Source organism: Alligator mississippiensis, chromosome 2, assembly GCF_030867095.1.
Source record: "Alligator mississippiensis isolate rAllMis1 chromosome 2, rAllMis1, whole genome shotgun sequence".
NCBI lineage: Eukaryota > Metazoa > Chordata > Crocodylia > Alligatoridae > Alligator > Alligator mississippiensis.
Genome location: NC_081825.1, coordinates 33,964,624 through 33,979,309, shown reverse-complemented (window position 1 = coordinate 33,979,309; position 14,686 = coordinate 33,964,624). Strand labels below are relative to the sequence as shown.

Here is a 14,686-nt window from a genome sequence, read left to right as displayed (position 1 = left end):
TGTCTCAGACAGCAGATTAACCTGTTCTGGTTTTCTCTGCATTGAACACTTTCTAATCTGCATGCTACAGGTTCCAGGACTTTCACCTAAGTTTCATAGTCAGATATATTCCACCCTTAACTTTTAAACCCAATGGGTATATTTGCATTTCTTCCATTTATAATGTATAACAACTGGTGAAAGATTTATTTACTTCCATAATCCTGGACAATAACGCCTAGTGCTCTAGCAGATCTAGAGTTCGTTATTTATTATAATCGTTGGTAAAAAAGAATTTTTCCCAGTTGTTTTCTGTAATCCCCCCCTACCCCCGCCTGCCCAGTTCTTTCCTTTTTATATTTTTCTGGGAGGTTTTATGTTATTTGCATTCGACTGTTCTCATTGTGTGAAGTGAAGCCCTGAGATTATTTCTTTGTGCAGATTCTCTACCCACAATGATTTTAGTCCCTGATGAAACAGAGAGCCAAACCCTCTCACAATCCTTTAACTGTTGATTTGAAAAGTAAAAACAAAAATGTGCAGAAGTCTAATGGGCTGCTCAATCCACTGTAGATGAACATAAACACTTTGAACTGCCAGATCTCTGCTGAAAGAAATCATCTCATAGAGGTGAATTGCCGGCTCCGAATGCGTGGTATTGTTGTGGCCTGTGTTGATGTGTTTTGTAGTAATCACATTTCTGATATTGTACAAGTGTGCTCTTCTTGGAGGGTGATTGGCTCAGGCAGCAGTTAAACCACCTATATGCTAACAAGCCTGGCTGCCAGGTTCCTAAGGGGTCCTGGCTGGGAAAAATTAAAACCAAACCTTAGACCCCTGTCAGACTGGGAGGAAAATTATATTTTTGAACTAGTCTACAGTGTGGACAGGAAATGACCCCTTCACAAACTGCTTCTTTAAAAACAAGCAGTGGTGCCTGAAGCTATCCAGTCTCTCTCCCTCTCTCTCTGGAGCTTGTGCTCTCTCCCTCTCTCTCTCACTCTCTCTCATGCTCTCTCCCTCTCCCGCTCCCTCTCCCCCCCCCTCTTGCTATAGAGGGCTCCAACAGCAGTTCCCAGCCAGTGTGTTCGCTCTGTGTGCGTGTGTGTGCGTGTGTGTGCGCGCATGCTGCTACTTTGTACTGTGAGGAACACACAGCCCATGTGCTCTGTATGGATGTTGATGATACTCTGTGTAGCTTGATTCTCTGCAAGCAGGCAAGATGTCCAGCACACCACATGACCCTTTCTATTCTTCTCCTTTTGGCCCATTTTATAGGAGACATACACCATACATGGTGCAACCAGAGTACCGAATATATGAAATGAACAAGAGGCTGCAGTCTCGTACAGAGGTAAGTCCCTCAACCTTGTTTTACTGTGCATGGACTGTGCTAGGTTTCAGGCTGAATTCCATCTGAAGCGTCCCATTAGACAGTGCAATATATAGAGGAATAAACACCCTAATTAATTTAGTAGTTTAATTGAGTAATCCCTCATTATATTTCCATGCAGAGCAACTCTTTGAGTAGATACCAGCTGAAATCTTGAAATTACAGTACAGCACTTCAGGGTTGATTATGATGCCAATCTGAGGGAAATTTCCTTTCCTTTAGTGTGTTGTTTGCTCAGTATCTGTCCTGATGGCATTTGCAGCTATAATATTATAAGGTATTGCTTGATCATTTGCATTAAACTAATCCAGAAATGTCCCTCCTTTAGAAGGAGCTGAACCATGACCTGTATTTGTTTTTCAGAGTCATTAAAATTAAATATGAATGATAGGAGCAACCAGAAGCAGAGTTTTTAAAACTTATTCCGGAGCTGCACTTAAAGAACACATGTTCATAACAAATACATACAGAAATATATGCATGTGTTTAGAAAACACTTGCTTTTATAGCAAGAGAAAGGATTAGTTCATGACTTTGTTATATAGCTGTCAGAGTACCTTGTAATGTAAACTCCATCCACTGTTTGAGGTGCTTTGTATAATATGTTACTGGTTTATGCATATTGGATTCTGCATGGAGATCAGCCACCTCAAAAAATGAAGAGTAAAAATACTTTTAGTACTTTTTAATTAAAATTCAATTTTGCCTCCTGCAATTGAAATGAAGCAACACTTTTGAGGCTATTGGAGTGAAAAGTGTGCAGACTGAATCAAGCTGCAGCTGTACCCATGTGTTTGTTTGTGCAGCCCACATGTTTGGTGCTGCAATTTTTCCAAAGTAGTTTACTGTGGATGCCCTGAAAACACTTAACAAAGTATAAATCTTGTAGAATGAATGGCCTTCTCTAGAGTGCAACTGTCCAGTGAATTTGTCAAGAGATATAGTAAAGGATTTTGGTGGAATTTAAGGTGGATCTGTTTGTTGTATCATAATTCTTTAAGGGGACATGAGGTTATCATAAAATAAAACACACGTGCCTGAATTGTCAGCTAAACCATGGAGAATTCATGACGTTTAATGTATATGATACAGCTAACAAGATGTGACCTGCTTTCTGATTGGTTAACAGCCAGAGAGTGACTGCTTTTCTAGCAGTTATCACTGCTATTTTTTAAACATATTAATTCTCTATTAATGTTATATATAGTTGATGATATTCATAATCTCAAAGAAACTTATTGGTTCTATAGTTGTGTTAAACTGATCTTAGTTTTGCCTCAGGTCGTTAGCTACTGGCAATGACTTATATTTAGATTTGGCAGGTATTGTGCTTTAGTTATTCCTTATTTGTCAGATAGTTACAACTCTGCTTTACATTCCTATACAAATTAATGCAACAATTTGTAGCATCTTACATGTGGACAGGAAAGAAAATGTTACATAAAATGATTACTTTGGTGCTATTATACAGAAGTAATTTTGAAAAGCTATCGTTGTTACTGTTTGTAATTCAAGTATTAGTGATATTTTTAATTCTTTTAAACACAACTTCTTGACTGGACAACCTGGACTCTAAAAATCTTCCACTACAAAAACTTTTGGAAGTACTCATAGAAAGCCTTTCCCATATCCCGCTGCTGTTATGCTCTGAACTAGTCTTTTAGGTTCTAGTGCATTTCATTACATTTTTTGTCCCAGTCATTCTGTGGGATGGGCTGCTCCAAGCAGGCTGAACTCTCTTTGCTGGTACTGGGATAGATGCTAGTGGGGTATGACAGGGAGCGTGGAGAGTGATGATAACATACTTTTTAAACTTTTCCTTTTCTCAGAGTAAAAATACTCTTGCTTTGTGATCATTTGGAATTAAGAACCTTGTTTTCTGAATGCAAGATTATGCATTATTCTTCATTGAGATAAATATTCTCTAGATAGCCCTATAACAGCATCCTTTTTAATAAAAAAATAACTTCATGGACACTTCTGTCATTTATAGTGACTAGATATGGAAAGCTTGTGAAAAATCGTTCCTCATTTTTGCCTGCTTGTAGGTTGGGAAGGGAACTTCCACATTAGTTTTGGATGCTTTTAAGCAGTACTAGAGTTCATTAGGGCCAGCCTTGAATTTTTTGGATCCTGTCTAGTGGAAGAAAAATGTGCTTGAGCTTGTGCTATAGTTCCATGATATAAACATGTCTCTTCATGCAGTCTTTGGTAGTGGTCTCTGAAGGAGACTGCTTGCTCACTGTGCACTGTATGTAAGAGGCAGCACAACTAACACTATTAAAGGGGAAGGAGTTACAAAGAAACTCCTAAGAGTGGAATAGAGGGAAGGGACTTACTTTGGACAGAGCCAGTGGAAAGCAAGGATGTTGTAAGGGTGAGAACCACATCCTCTCCCTGCAAAGCCCCACATTTATTTAAATATCCGTTGATAATTATTTGGGATGATTTATGTTGGCTTATAAAAATAACACTATTAATGAATCCTTTAGAGTCAAGCTTTGTGCCTCCTCCCATGGTTGTGGGAAGTCCAAAATTAGAGGAGTTCAGCATATGAGGACCCTGTGCAGGTTAAGTACATGCTCTTTCATCCCATATGCTGCAGAGTTCAGTTTTACAGATGCTTCCAAAACATCACAACTTTTCAAGGTTTGTGGGAAGCGGAGCAGCGTGCCACCAGTTCTGAAGTTATGCACATCCCCCAGCTGTTGCTGCTTCTATTTCCCCTACCCCAATGGTAGTGTCAACCACATCCTTAAGAATGAAGCAGTGCCTATAGAGTGGTATGGCAGCAGTTCTGCAGCCCACGGTCAGTCCTTATATAGACCGCTTCATCAAGCCTGAGATGCTTTGGCATGGCATATGGGTGACAGTTAGCCCCTAATGAAGCCTGGGTCACTGTAGCTCAATGTGCTGAGGTAACTTGACCCAGTGCTATAAGGAATGATGACTTAGATGCAGTGTGCATATTGCTGTTTTTTCTAAAGCATCTTGTTTTCTATATGAAAAAACATGGTAGCCCTGCAGTGAAAGAACTGTTCAGACTAAACCTTCCTAGTGTAGTGTGTGCTAGTGCAGTGCATGCTCTCTGTTCCAAACTTCCTCTCTCAACTTTCAGGGCTTCTTCAACTGGACATACAGCTGCCCTTTATATCTGAGGTCAGTCCTAAGCAAAGAGGGGTTCACTGTCAGAGGAGTGATGGCTCCTTATTGCTCCAGAATAGCAGTTCCAGTCCCACTCCAGACTTGTGTTCACGGCTGCCCCAGTCATCTCAACTGTAAATGGGTATATCTGGTTGGGCTGGGGAATTGAAGGCAGTTGGATGTGATGCTATTGCCTCATGTGCTGGTTGGCTACAGAAATTGGTGTGCCTTACCCAGCCTAGCACTCTGGCCTGGTAGGCTTGAAAGGAGGTTTGAGAACTTCAGTCATGTTGAGTCAGGTGCTGGTTTTGTGATCTAAGACTTAGATCTAGGACTTAGCTCGCAAAACCAGCATCTGACTCAACATGACTGGAGTCCTTAAGCTCAGCAAATGTCCACTAACTCAGGGTTCCTACTACCAAACGCGTTCTTTCTTATGTTAGAGATTTCAGGTTCTTAACAAGCCTATAGCAACACCTATCCACCTCATTAAAGTAGGTTGGAAAAAGTAAAATCCCCCCAGAAGTTGGATGTTGTGGTATTTTTCCTTTAGAACTGTAAATTAGAACACCAAAATTCTTAATTCCACTTGAGGAGTCAAATGTCCTTTGAAAATATATTGTTAATGCTGCTTATAATAAGAAATATATTTTCTTATAAATGTTTACTTATCACTATTAAGCCTATTTAATTTTTATCCTAGTTAACTGACATTCCTGTTTGATCAAAATGCAGCTATCTCTAAGCTGTGAATGTGTGGTTATTGGATTTCTTACCTGTTTGTGCAAGCTCCATTTATCTGAATGTTTTTGGTGTCTGTGTTAGTTTAGTATACCTAGTTTAGAAAATAATCTGTTGTGGCCAAGTGAACAGGCTCTCATGTTCTATGTAGCAAATATACAAAATAAGTAATTTGATTTATATTTTATATCTTCCTCCTTCATGAAATGCCAATGTAAAAAAAACAGCTTCCCTCCTCCTTTGATGCTGAAGTTCCTATTTCATTATAAAGTTTTATAACTCGAAAATGTTTAAAATAAAACAAAATGAAAGGTAAATAAGTCTAAGCTTTAATGATTCTCCACTCTCTACAACTTGCCGTGGGCAGATGACTTATATTTGCTGGCAGTTTAAAGTCCAATCAATTGCTTTATTGTGAATATTCAGAGAACTATACCAAGGACTTGGCTTGTTTCTGTACTCCTTTGTATTTCTGGAAATGTTGTGTATTTTAGGAGATTAAATTCACCCAGCACTATATATTTGTCTCTACTGTGAGAGGTGATATTTTCCATGAACATTATGTTCTGTGTGCAAAATCCAAGTTCTTACCTGCCTCAGCAAGTGATGTTATAAAGGTGATTGGAGAAGTTGTTTCGAGTAGTGAGCTGTTCTTTGTAAAACCAGTGCAATCAAATCATATTACCTTTCTTTAAACTGGCTGGTAGAGTTCACAGTTTGGAAATTTCACAGTGAAGAATGTCATTAAAAGAAAATAAATTGTGATTTTCTTTTTAGTTGCTTAATTATTTAGTTAGAGCAGGCATTCAGATGAAACCAAACATTTAAAACACCACAAAGCAAAAAAACCAAAAACAACTCCCATACACCCTGTAGTTGTGGCTTACTTCCTCACATTGTTATCTTATGAAATCATCTTTTCTTCCTCCTCCTGATACATATTTTAATATATTAGTCATGAAATTGTGACATCACAGTTGTTGACATATCAAAGACCTGTTTGTGATATAAAGTTGCTATTATGTATATAAGTCCGAATTCAGCTGAATTTATAGGTTGGGAGGATGGGAGACAAAAGTTTTGAGACAACCATTCTTAAGAGAAGAAATGTTCTTGTTACCCTGAAATATCCTAATAAGTAGCAATTATAGGAACAGAACAAAAGTGTTTTAAAATGCCTTTCTTCAAACATTTTTAACTGAAACTAAAAGGTCACTTTTAAAAATGAACACTTCAAGCCTCTTTAGAGACATGGACTTTAAAATGGAATTTGAAGGTCTTTGTAATGATTGTAGTTTCTCATACCAGTTTTTTCCTTCCCTTTTTATAAATTTCTGTTGAGGCTGTTTTCAATTGAAATTGCTACAAACTAACAATTCATATGAGTCTAGAAAAAAAAAATCAGTCCCTTTCCACACTGATTCTTAACTTACAGTCAGTGATGGCTTGCTGCTTTTTTTTCTCCTTCAGTTAAAATATAGAATGTAAACTATATACTTGGCGAGCCCAGAGTTTCTTGTTTGGTGGGGAAAAAAAATCAGTGTGACTTATAAGAGGAGGAACGCAACTCACTTTTTTTTTCAGCGAAAAAAAAAAGCCACTTAAATTTTTCATAACTCGTTTTTCCTCGATTTGTGGATGTAGACATGATTCACAGTGCAGATCTGTTTTGAAAAGAAAAATAACAGTTTTTTTCACTGGAAGGAAAAAAAACCAGATCATATTAAAGTACCCAGTCCTGCACTCTTAATTCAGTGGGAATTTTGTCTGAATGAGGACCGCTAGATCAGACCACAAAGTATTTCATTTGACTTTGAATGTATGTACTACTTCGGCTTCCATTGTTTACGCTGTAAAAAAAGGTCAAGGGTAGATTTCTGAAGTCACAGAAACCTTTTTCGTAGACTCTTTGCTTTGTATGATATTTCTTTCCTCTGTTTTTTGCCAGAAGTTGCCCATTCTATACACTAAATATTTCAAATACTCTGATTTCCCAACACAACACTGTTTTGGGTGGCATGTTGGGTACATTGGCAAAAGTGGATAGTGTATCTGCTTTACTGCTTGGGTGAAGATCAAGTCCTCGTTCTTTAGGACAGATTCTAGGCCACCTGAAACTGGGAAGTGATGACCTGGGTGGGAGGAAACCTGGCCAGGAATACGTGATGATGGGTCCCCACCAGTCCAAAGAAAACATTCTGAAGCAGGTACTGCTGCCATTTCAGAGGGGGGCAAGACCAGGGTTCAGAGGTAGGGCCATCTGGACTTCATCTTCACCAGCTCCCAACTACGTGCTCAGTGTATGATTTGTTTTAAAAGTTTATTGAAAAATAAATCCTACTTAAGCCCTCTCTTTGGGTATGGATGCTCCTAGAGTTTCTTTCTTTAGAACCTCAGCAGCAAGCACCCTGGTGTCCGGTTGTATATCAATTTATAATCTCATCAGGACTGAGACACCAGATGAAATAGGGTATTTATGGAGACCACAAGCTTTTAAGGAACCTGAAGTGCAGCCAGGAATAGAGAGATAGTATAAGATTCTTTAGTAAACTTTGAAGTTCCATAAGAATGAAGCCTCTTTGTACTACCAAGCCCCAGGGCTCATCACACTGGGGCCATTCCTGCAGCTGCTGCCCAGTATGAGGGAAATGCTACCTCTGCATCATTCTCCACTGTGCATACTAATGTACAAATCACACACTATTTCTGAGTCCTGTACCCAGCCAGATTTTATTATTCACCATCAAACATGTGGTGTTCCTACCCAATACGAAGTAAAATAGGGCTTTATTGATAATTTGGGAAACGTGAACTTCAGATTACATTTTTCTCTCAGTTTGGCATGTGACATCTTTCTATCCTAAACAGCATTTCTCCCCTCTTCTATACTCATTATTCATATCCCTCTATATCCAGGAGGGATTTAATGAGTCTCACCTGATTCAATGACACCACCTCCTTACATAGGTTTCTAAACTGCTAACATGGTGGGCCAACACATACACCCTACTGGCTTGTTACTCAGAACAAATAGCTACCCCTGTGAGTACAGAGTTCCCAGATACCTGCCTGTCCTTCCATTGTAAGCTACAAAGGTAGCTTGCCAACGAAGTAAAAGGAGGGAGGGAGTTGCATTCACTGTGCATCCACTGTTGTGATCTAGACATTATATCTGCATGAAGTTATAGTGATAAAAATGAGTTAAATCACCCTACCTTTAACTCTGAATGCAATGGAGGGCAAATGTGGGAGCAGTTTTATTACACTTGCATTGCTGTAGAATCATGTGGATGTAACCGTTGCATCTTATTAGTTTATATTAGCATCCCCGATATCAATACAGTTGTTACATTTGTCTATGCCCATAGACCCAAACAAGAACTACTTCATATCTGTTTTGGCTAGATCAGGGGTTGGCAATGTTTTTGGCCCAAGGGCCAAAATCACCCCAGCCTCCACCCATGCCTCAACTTGGCATGGCAGAGATGGGGAAGCCACAAGGGGCTCGATCCTCATTGCTGACGGTGGTTGCATGCATGCCTCTGGGTGTACAGTGGGGGAGGGGCCAGGGTTGTGCTGCCCTAGCCCCTTCCCCACCATGCGCTGTGAGCCCCACGTGCACGCACTGCTGCTACAGAGCCAGTGCTGGAGCTCCAGAGCCAAGTGCAGCTGGTTGCAACCTCTCAGCTGCCTGCTGCAGCTGGCCCAGGCTGTGGGAAGCTGTAGCAGGTAGCTGGGAGGCTGCAAACAGCTGTGCCTGGCTCCGCAGCTCTGGCACCAGCTCTGTGGCAGATGTGCATGCGCCTCCAGGTGAACAGTGGGAGAGGAGCCAGGGTTGCACTGCGCCAGCCCCTTCCCTGCCACGTGCCCAGAGGTGCATGCACAGCTGCTGCAGCCACGGAACTGTTGCCAGGGCTGTAGAGCCCCATGCAGCTGTTTGCAGCCTCCTGGCAGCGGCCAGCTTGGGGTCTGGGCAGCTACTTCTGGAAGCTACCCAGAGTCTGGGTCAGCTGTGGAATGCCAAGGAAAATGGCCTTGTGTGCCATGTTCAGGGAAACATGCCGGGTGTTGCTGATCCCTGGGCTAGATGATGTGCATTTCATATTCTTGTTTTCCTTTTGCTCCCTCATTTTTTAAAAATCTCTTACTATAGTTTTGAGATGCAGCCATCACCAGATATAGTATTTATCCCAGGGGAGGGCAAAATACAGCCCATGGGCCAAATGCGGCCTGCAAGGGCATTCTATCTGGCCCATGGCGCCCCTAACATTTTTTTAAAAATTAATATTTATCTGCCTCTAACTGCCTGTCAAAGATGACAGGAGCCAGTGGCAGCAGGACTCAGGATGAACCAAGTGGCAGGACCCAGTGGCAGCAGCAGCAAGGCCTGCTGGCTCCGCCCCACCCCTGCCCTAAGCTGGAAGCTTGTGCCTTAGCAGAGCCTTCTGGCTTGAGACCCTGGGGTTGTTGCTGCCTTCCTTTACCTGAGAAGGAAATTCAGGTAAGAATGGGTAGAGTGGGGAGGAGGATCACCATTACAGCAAGAGCCAGCTGGGCCCAGCTCACACCACATGGTTCCCAGCTGAAAACTCCGTGGTGCTTCTGCTGCACTGTGCAGTCCTGCCCCTGCAGCCTGAACCATGTGGTGCCAGAGCTGTGGGTGAGGAGCATTGGGCTGTCAGGGAACGGTGGCAGCTGGCAGGGAAGGAAGGAAAGTGACAGGGGAAAGGCAGTGGGGGCAGTCGTGGTGGGGGAGTGGCAGTGGGCAGGAGCACAGGGCCCCAGGGGTCAGGACCAGCTAGGAACCATGGGGCTGGGCTGTCTCCTGCTGTGTTCTGTGGTTCTGGGATTGCAGCGAGGAACAGCGCACTGCTGGGAGGTGCCCAGCCATGCCACACTGTGCTGCTTGGTTCCTGGCTGACATACCGGGATCACAGAATGCAGCAGGAGCCAGACCGGTCCCCGCACTTCCCAGCTTTCTCCTGTTGCTTCCTCTACTGTGCCATTCCTACAACTCCCACACTCACAGCGGGGGAGGCCCCCCCTGCTCCCTTAGGTGCTGGCAGCTGCTTGGATTCCACCGGAGTGGAGGGAGCCCCATCTCCTACTTCCCTGCAGAGTCCAGCACATGGCTTCCCCTGTGGGAGTGTGGGAGTTGCAGGCCCGTGGCATGGAGCCCCTGTGATAGAGGTGGCTGGGAAGGCTGCGCTCCTCACTGCTGATCCCCACTGGGTACCAGTGCCTGGGTTAGGCACGAGCTCCCTGAGCCCTCTCACCTGTTGCTGCTGCTGCTAGCAGCAGGGGCTGGGCATCATGTGGGGGAGCTTGGGGGTGTCCCAGTACCCCAGAAACTTCACACACCCATACGCAGCCCCCACATCCCCCACTGACATATACACACACCCCAACATACCCTATATGCCCCAAACATCCCCATACACACACACACACTATATAAAAGAGTGAGACTTTATTTTTGAGTTATTATGCAATCCCTTCTATATACAGTACACCAACAGAAATAATGACAAATATTTTTTGTAATAAAATTAAAATAAGTTATAGTAGGTGTTTGACTTCTAGTTTATGATTTGTTTTTTGCTGGTTCTAAGATGGCAGCCCCCCTCCCAAAAAGAGTATTTCTGGGGGACAAGGGAGGGACTTCTGGTGGCAAAGTTCAGAGGTTACGGGGTTGGACTTCTGGCCCCAATATGGTGACTAGGGGCGAGGCAACTGTCAAGGGGCAGGGCTACCCATGCAGCCCTTGCCAGCTCACCAAAACTTGTTAAGCAGCCCTCCATCTGAAATAATTGCCCACCCCTGATCTATCCTTATCCGAGCCATTACACAAATGCTAGCTACAGTAGCTTTCATGCCAGATAAGGGATTTTATGTGCATGATGATCTTACCCATTGCTTTCTAAGGATAAGGGGATATGCGTGTACTACTGGACATAATTAGAATTCTTTTATTAGAACAGACTCAAGAATGAAATTTGACTTGTAGATCCCATCTTTTCATTATTTTTTTTTAAGATTTAAAATAATTGGTAATATTCACAGATGAAATGCCATATTACACAACTGGGGATCTTTTATTTGGTTAAAACTTTAATCTGACAAGTTTTTTACTTTTAGCCACTGGCTTTTCTAACTAATTTTCTACCAAGGTTATTTTCTATATAAAAAAAAAAAATCTCCAGAAAAACCTTTGATTAAAACAGTGAGAAGGCTCTCATTTATTAGACTGTATGTTTACCCTGTTTAATGGACACAATGGCTGTGTCCATACATGCGCAGCTGTGCAGTATGTGGCATCACAGACACGTCTGCAGTTCTACATACCGCACATTCAGGTGTTCTCTGTGCTGCAAGGGAGCGACACTGAGGTTTTTTTGACCCCTGGATATTCAGGGTAAAAAAACGTACACACAAAAAGCAGAGTGGTGCACATGGGGACAGCGTGCACTACTCAAAAATGGAGCTGGGCTGGCCAGAGCTAGGGTTTAGCTGCTGGCCAGGCTCTGAGCAGCAGGATCACCACTGCTGCAGCCCCAGGAGGTCCCCAGGATCCCATGTAAGGCTGTTTGGGCCAGCCTCCCCTACCCAAGATGAGATAACTTGCCACCTGTCAGAGGGCACTTGGCACAGGTATTCCCTGAGGACAACTAGCAGTGGCACACTTTGTGCCACTGCTAGTTGTCCCTTGGGAACCAAACATTCATGCTTATGTGGACATGGCCAATATGGTTGTTGTAACAATTGTATTGACATATTTCACCATTTTATCAAAGTTGTACTTTCCTGCTTCTTATCAAGAGTTCTGCATTTTGATTATAAAGGAACACTTGAAATGTTAGTTAATTGTTATACAGAATTCAATATTTTTTTATTTATGGAGATATGAGTCAGAAGAAGTATTGGGAAATCCAAAAGTAAAAAACTATGACATTTTATGTTCCTAACTCAGGGTATACCATTTCTTACTTTATTTCTTCAGAGGATAGCTAACAACATCAACATTCCATACCTTATTTCTTTGTGACACAGTACCCTTCAGATTATGTGAGATAGGGCAGAACAGATTCTGCCTTTGCTTCACAACCTGTATAGACTTTTATGCTTGAACACAGTGGCCATGTTTACACATGAACTTTACTGTGGAATAGATGAATTAGCTGCAGAGTAAAGCGTCACCATCTATACATGCGATGGTATTAGGCCGTGGTAAACTAATTTATGTGGACATAAGATAGTATTGTTGTGGACAGTACTATCTTACACTGGGGTAATTTACTGTGATTAAACACACATGTAGATGCTGACTGCAGGTGTAATTTGTGCCCAGTTAACTCAGCCAGCTGGGGGCCAGTCACCTGCCACCTAGCCACATGGCTCTATACTTTCAGCACCCTTGTGCCCCAGCCAGCTCCTCTGCCACTGCACGCCGCCACCTGGAGGCTGAGGTGGCTGCTCTATGCCCCTTGCCAGTCTGGGCCTGCTCCACCCCGGCTGAAATTGATGTTGGGCACATGCGTAGATGGTGCGCCCAAGTGTAGTTTATTCTGGCTCAAACTTCTCCAGAGTTTATTGCTTTTCATTAACTGCACATGTAGATGCACCCAGTGGGTGTGTTTACAGGTGCCATTAATGTGTGTGAATAAACTTTGGAGCTTATTGCTTCAGATTTTTTTGCTCCTGGGCATGCTGTTTGGCCATCCACGCAGGAGCAAAAAACTCTGGAGCATTTTGCCCTGAAGTTTATTTGTGTGCAGCACATAGAGCACAGTTGGAGCAGCCTGGTCTGGCAGGGGACCCAGGGGATAGCCTACCAGCTCAGGGCTGCTGTGACTGGGCTCCATGTGCTGCAGAGTGGCTGGTTGAGGCAGGCGGGTGCTTCAGAGTGGGGGCTGCCAGCTGGCTAGTCCTGCACTGAAATACCCTGCGCTCCAGCCAGCCAGGACAGTGTCTACATGTGCACTGCTGCACATGAAAAAAGCTCTGCAGCAGGTAGTACTTGTAAAATACAATATTTGTATTTTAACATTTTAAAATATAATATTTTACCAGTACCAGTACTATCGTGCTGTGGAGTTTATTAGTTTTATGTGCCCTAATAAGGGCACACATGTAGGTGCCAAGATGTTTACTGCACAGTTAATTAGTCAACTGTGCAGTAAACATCTTGTGTAGATGTGATCAGTGAGTGTGAAACACCACTTGATTAGAAGGTTAGCTTTCTACATTCAATTTGCACGAATGCTAAATAGTACATAAGGCATAAAGCAAAGTAGAACCCAGTATCTGTTCTGATCAGCCCCTATAATCTGAATGGTACTTACAGCTTGAAAGCAGCATCACTCAATCTTCCATAATTCCTGTGTGAGATTTCACTATCCAAAGTGTTTTCATAATACTCCAGTTAGTACAATGGCATTCATACTAACAATGTTCCTGTAACTAAGAATCAGCATTAAATAAAAGCATTGATGTAAAATAATTACTTTTGTAATGGAAGTGCTCAGATGAGAATGGGTCTTGTCAGAGCATTCAGGACCTTCTGGGACCTCCTCCTGCTTAGAAAAGAAAACACTTTTAATCATGCATCCTTCCTCCATCCTCATTCCTCAACACCATACTGTGTTGCTAACACACAAATATTCAGCCCTATATGTTCCCCTACAAGTTACTTCAATGAATTAAGGTAATATATAGCCCTGACACTTCTATCTAGATTTCATCAGTAGAAAATCAGTTGGTCCTTAGGGTAATTAGGTAATAATGTTGTGATTTGAAGTATCATTTTTAGCAGTCAGAAGTTCAGATATGATGCACTGCAGTTACATATTATATAATGCCTTTATCTATTTTATCCAGCAACAAATACCATATGTTTTGTGGGATAGCTGGCATTATACACTGAAGAGAGCCCTGCCCATGTTTATGAGCCATATGCCAGTAAGTTCTGGTGAAATGCTGTGAGTTTTATGCCATGCCCTATGTATACCCATGATTATATTACAAGTGGTATATCTGTTCTAAAAAACATATTGACATGAGTGATAGGATGAGACAAGCCATTGTAGTGGGTAAAGGCTTGGTATTAGAGTGTAACAAATGCTGCAGTCAAAATTTTCATGAACATTCATTGGAATTTAAAAATGAATTTGCCTTGGCTCTTCTGAAGCTCTTTCTGTGTTTTGCTTTCAGGGACAGCTTGATCAGTTGAGTTTTAATCTCATGAATACTTGCGAAGAGCTAATTTTTATCTGTACTTTCAGGCATTCTGTAAGGAAATTGTCCATTTTAGATACAATAGGACACCATTTGACCTGGCCAAGACACAGAGTTTTGAAAAGGTCTTTTTCAAAGCTCTTTTCAAGCTAAAACAGGACAATGAGAAATTAAGTCAGAAAAGGATCTACCTCC

The 14,686-nt window shown here is 42.2% G+C and overlaps 1 protein-coding gene across 10 annotated transcripts in view; it reads left to right on the top strand.

Annotated features, from left to right (window-relative positions):
- The first annotated feature begins 866 nt into the window (after positions 1–866).
- LDB2 (LIM domain binding 2) overlaps positions 867–14,686 on the top strand; it is a 351,914-nt gene continuing 338,094 nt past the window's right edge. For 3 of the 10 annotated variants that reach the window (XM_014607750.3, XM_014607751.3, XM_019479995.2), the window contains exon 1: positions 875–1,333. In XM_014607750.3, coding sequence (XP_014463236.1) covers positions 1,202–1,333 — 132 coding nt within the window. In that variant the 5' untranslated portion in view covers positions 875–1,201. Of the gene's footprint in view, positions 1,334–14,686 lie in introns of all 10 variants that reach the window. The other 7 variants (XM_014607748.3, XM_019479960.2, XM_014607749.3 and 4 more) reach the window with 6 other exon arrangements.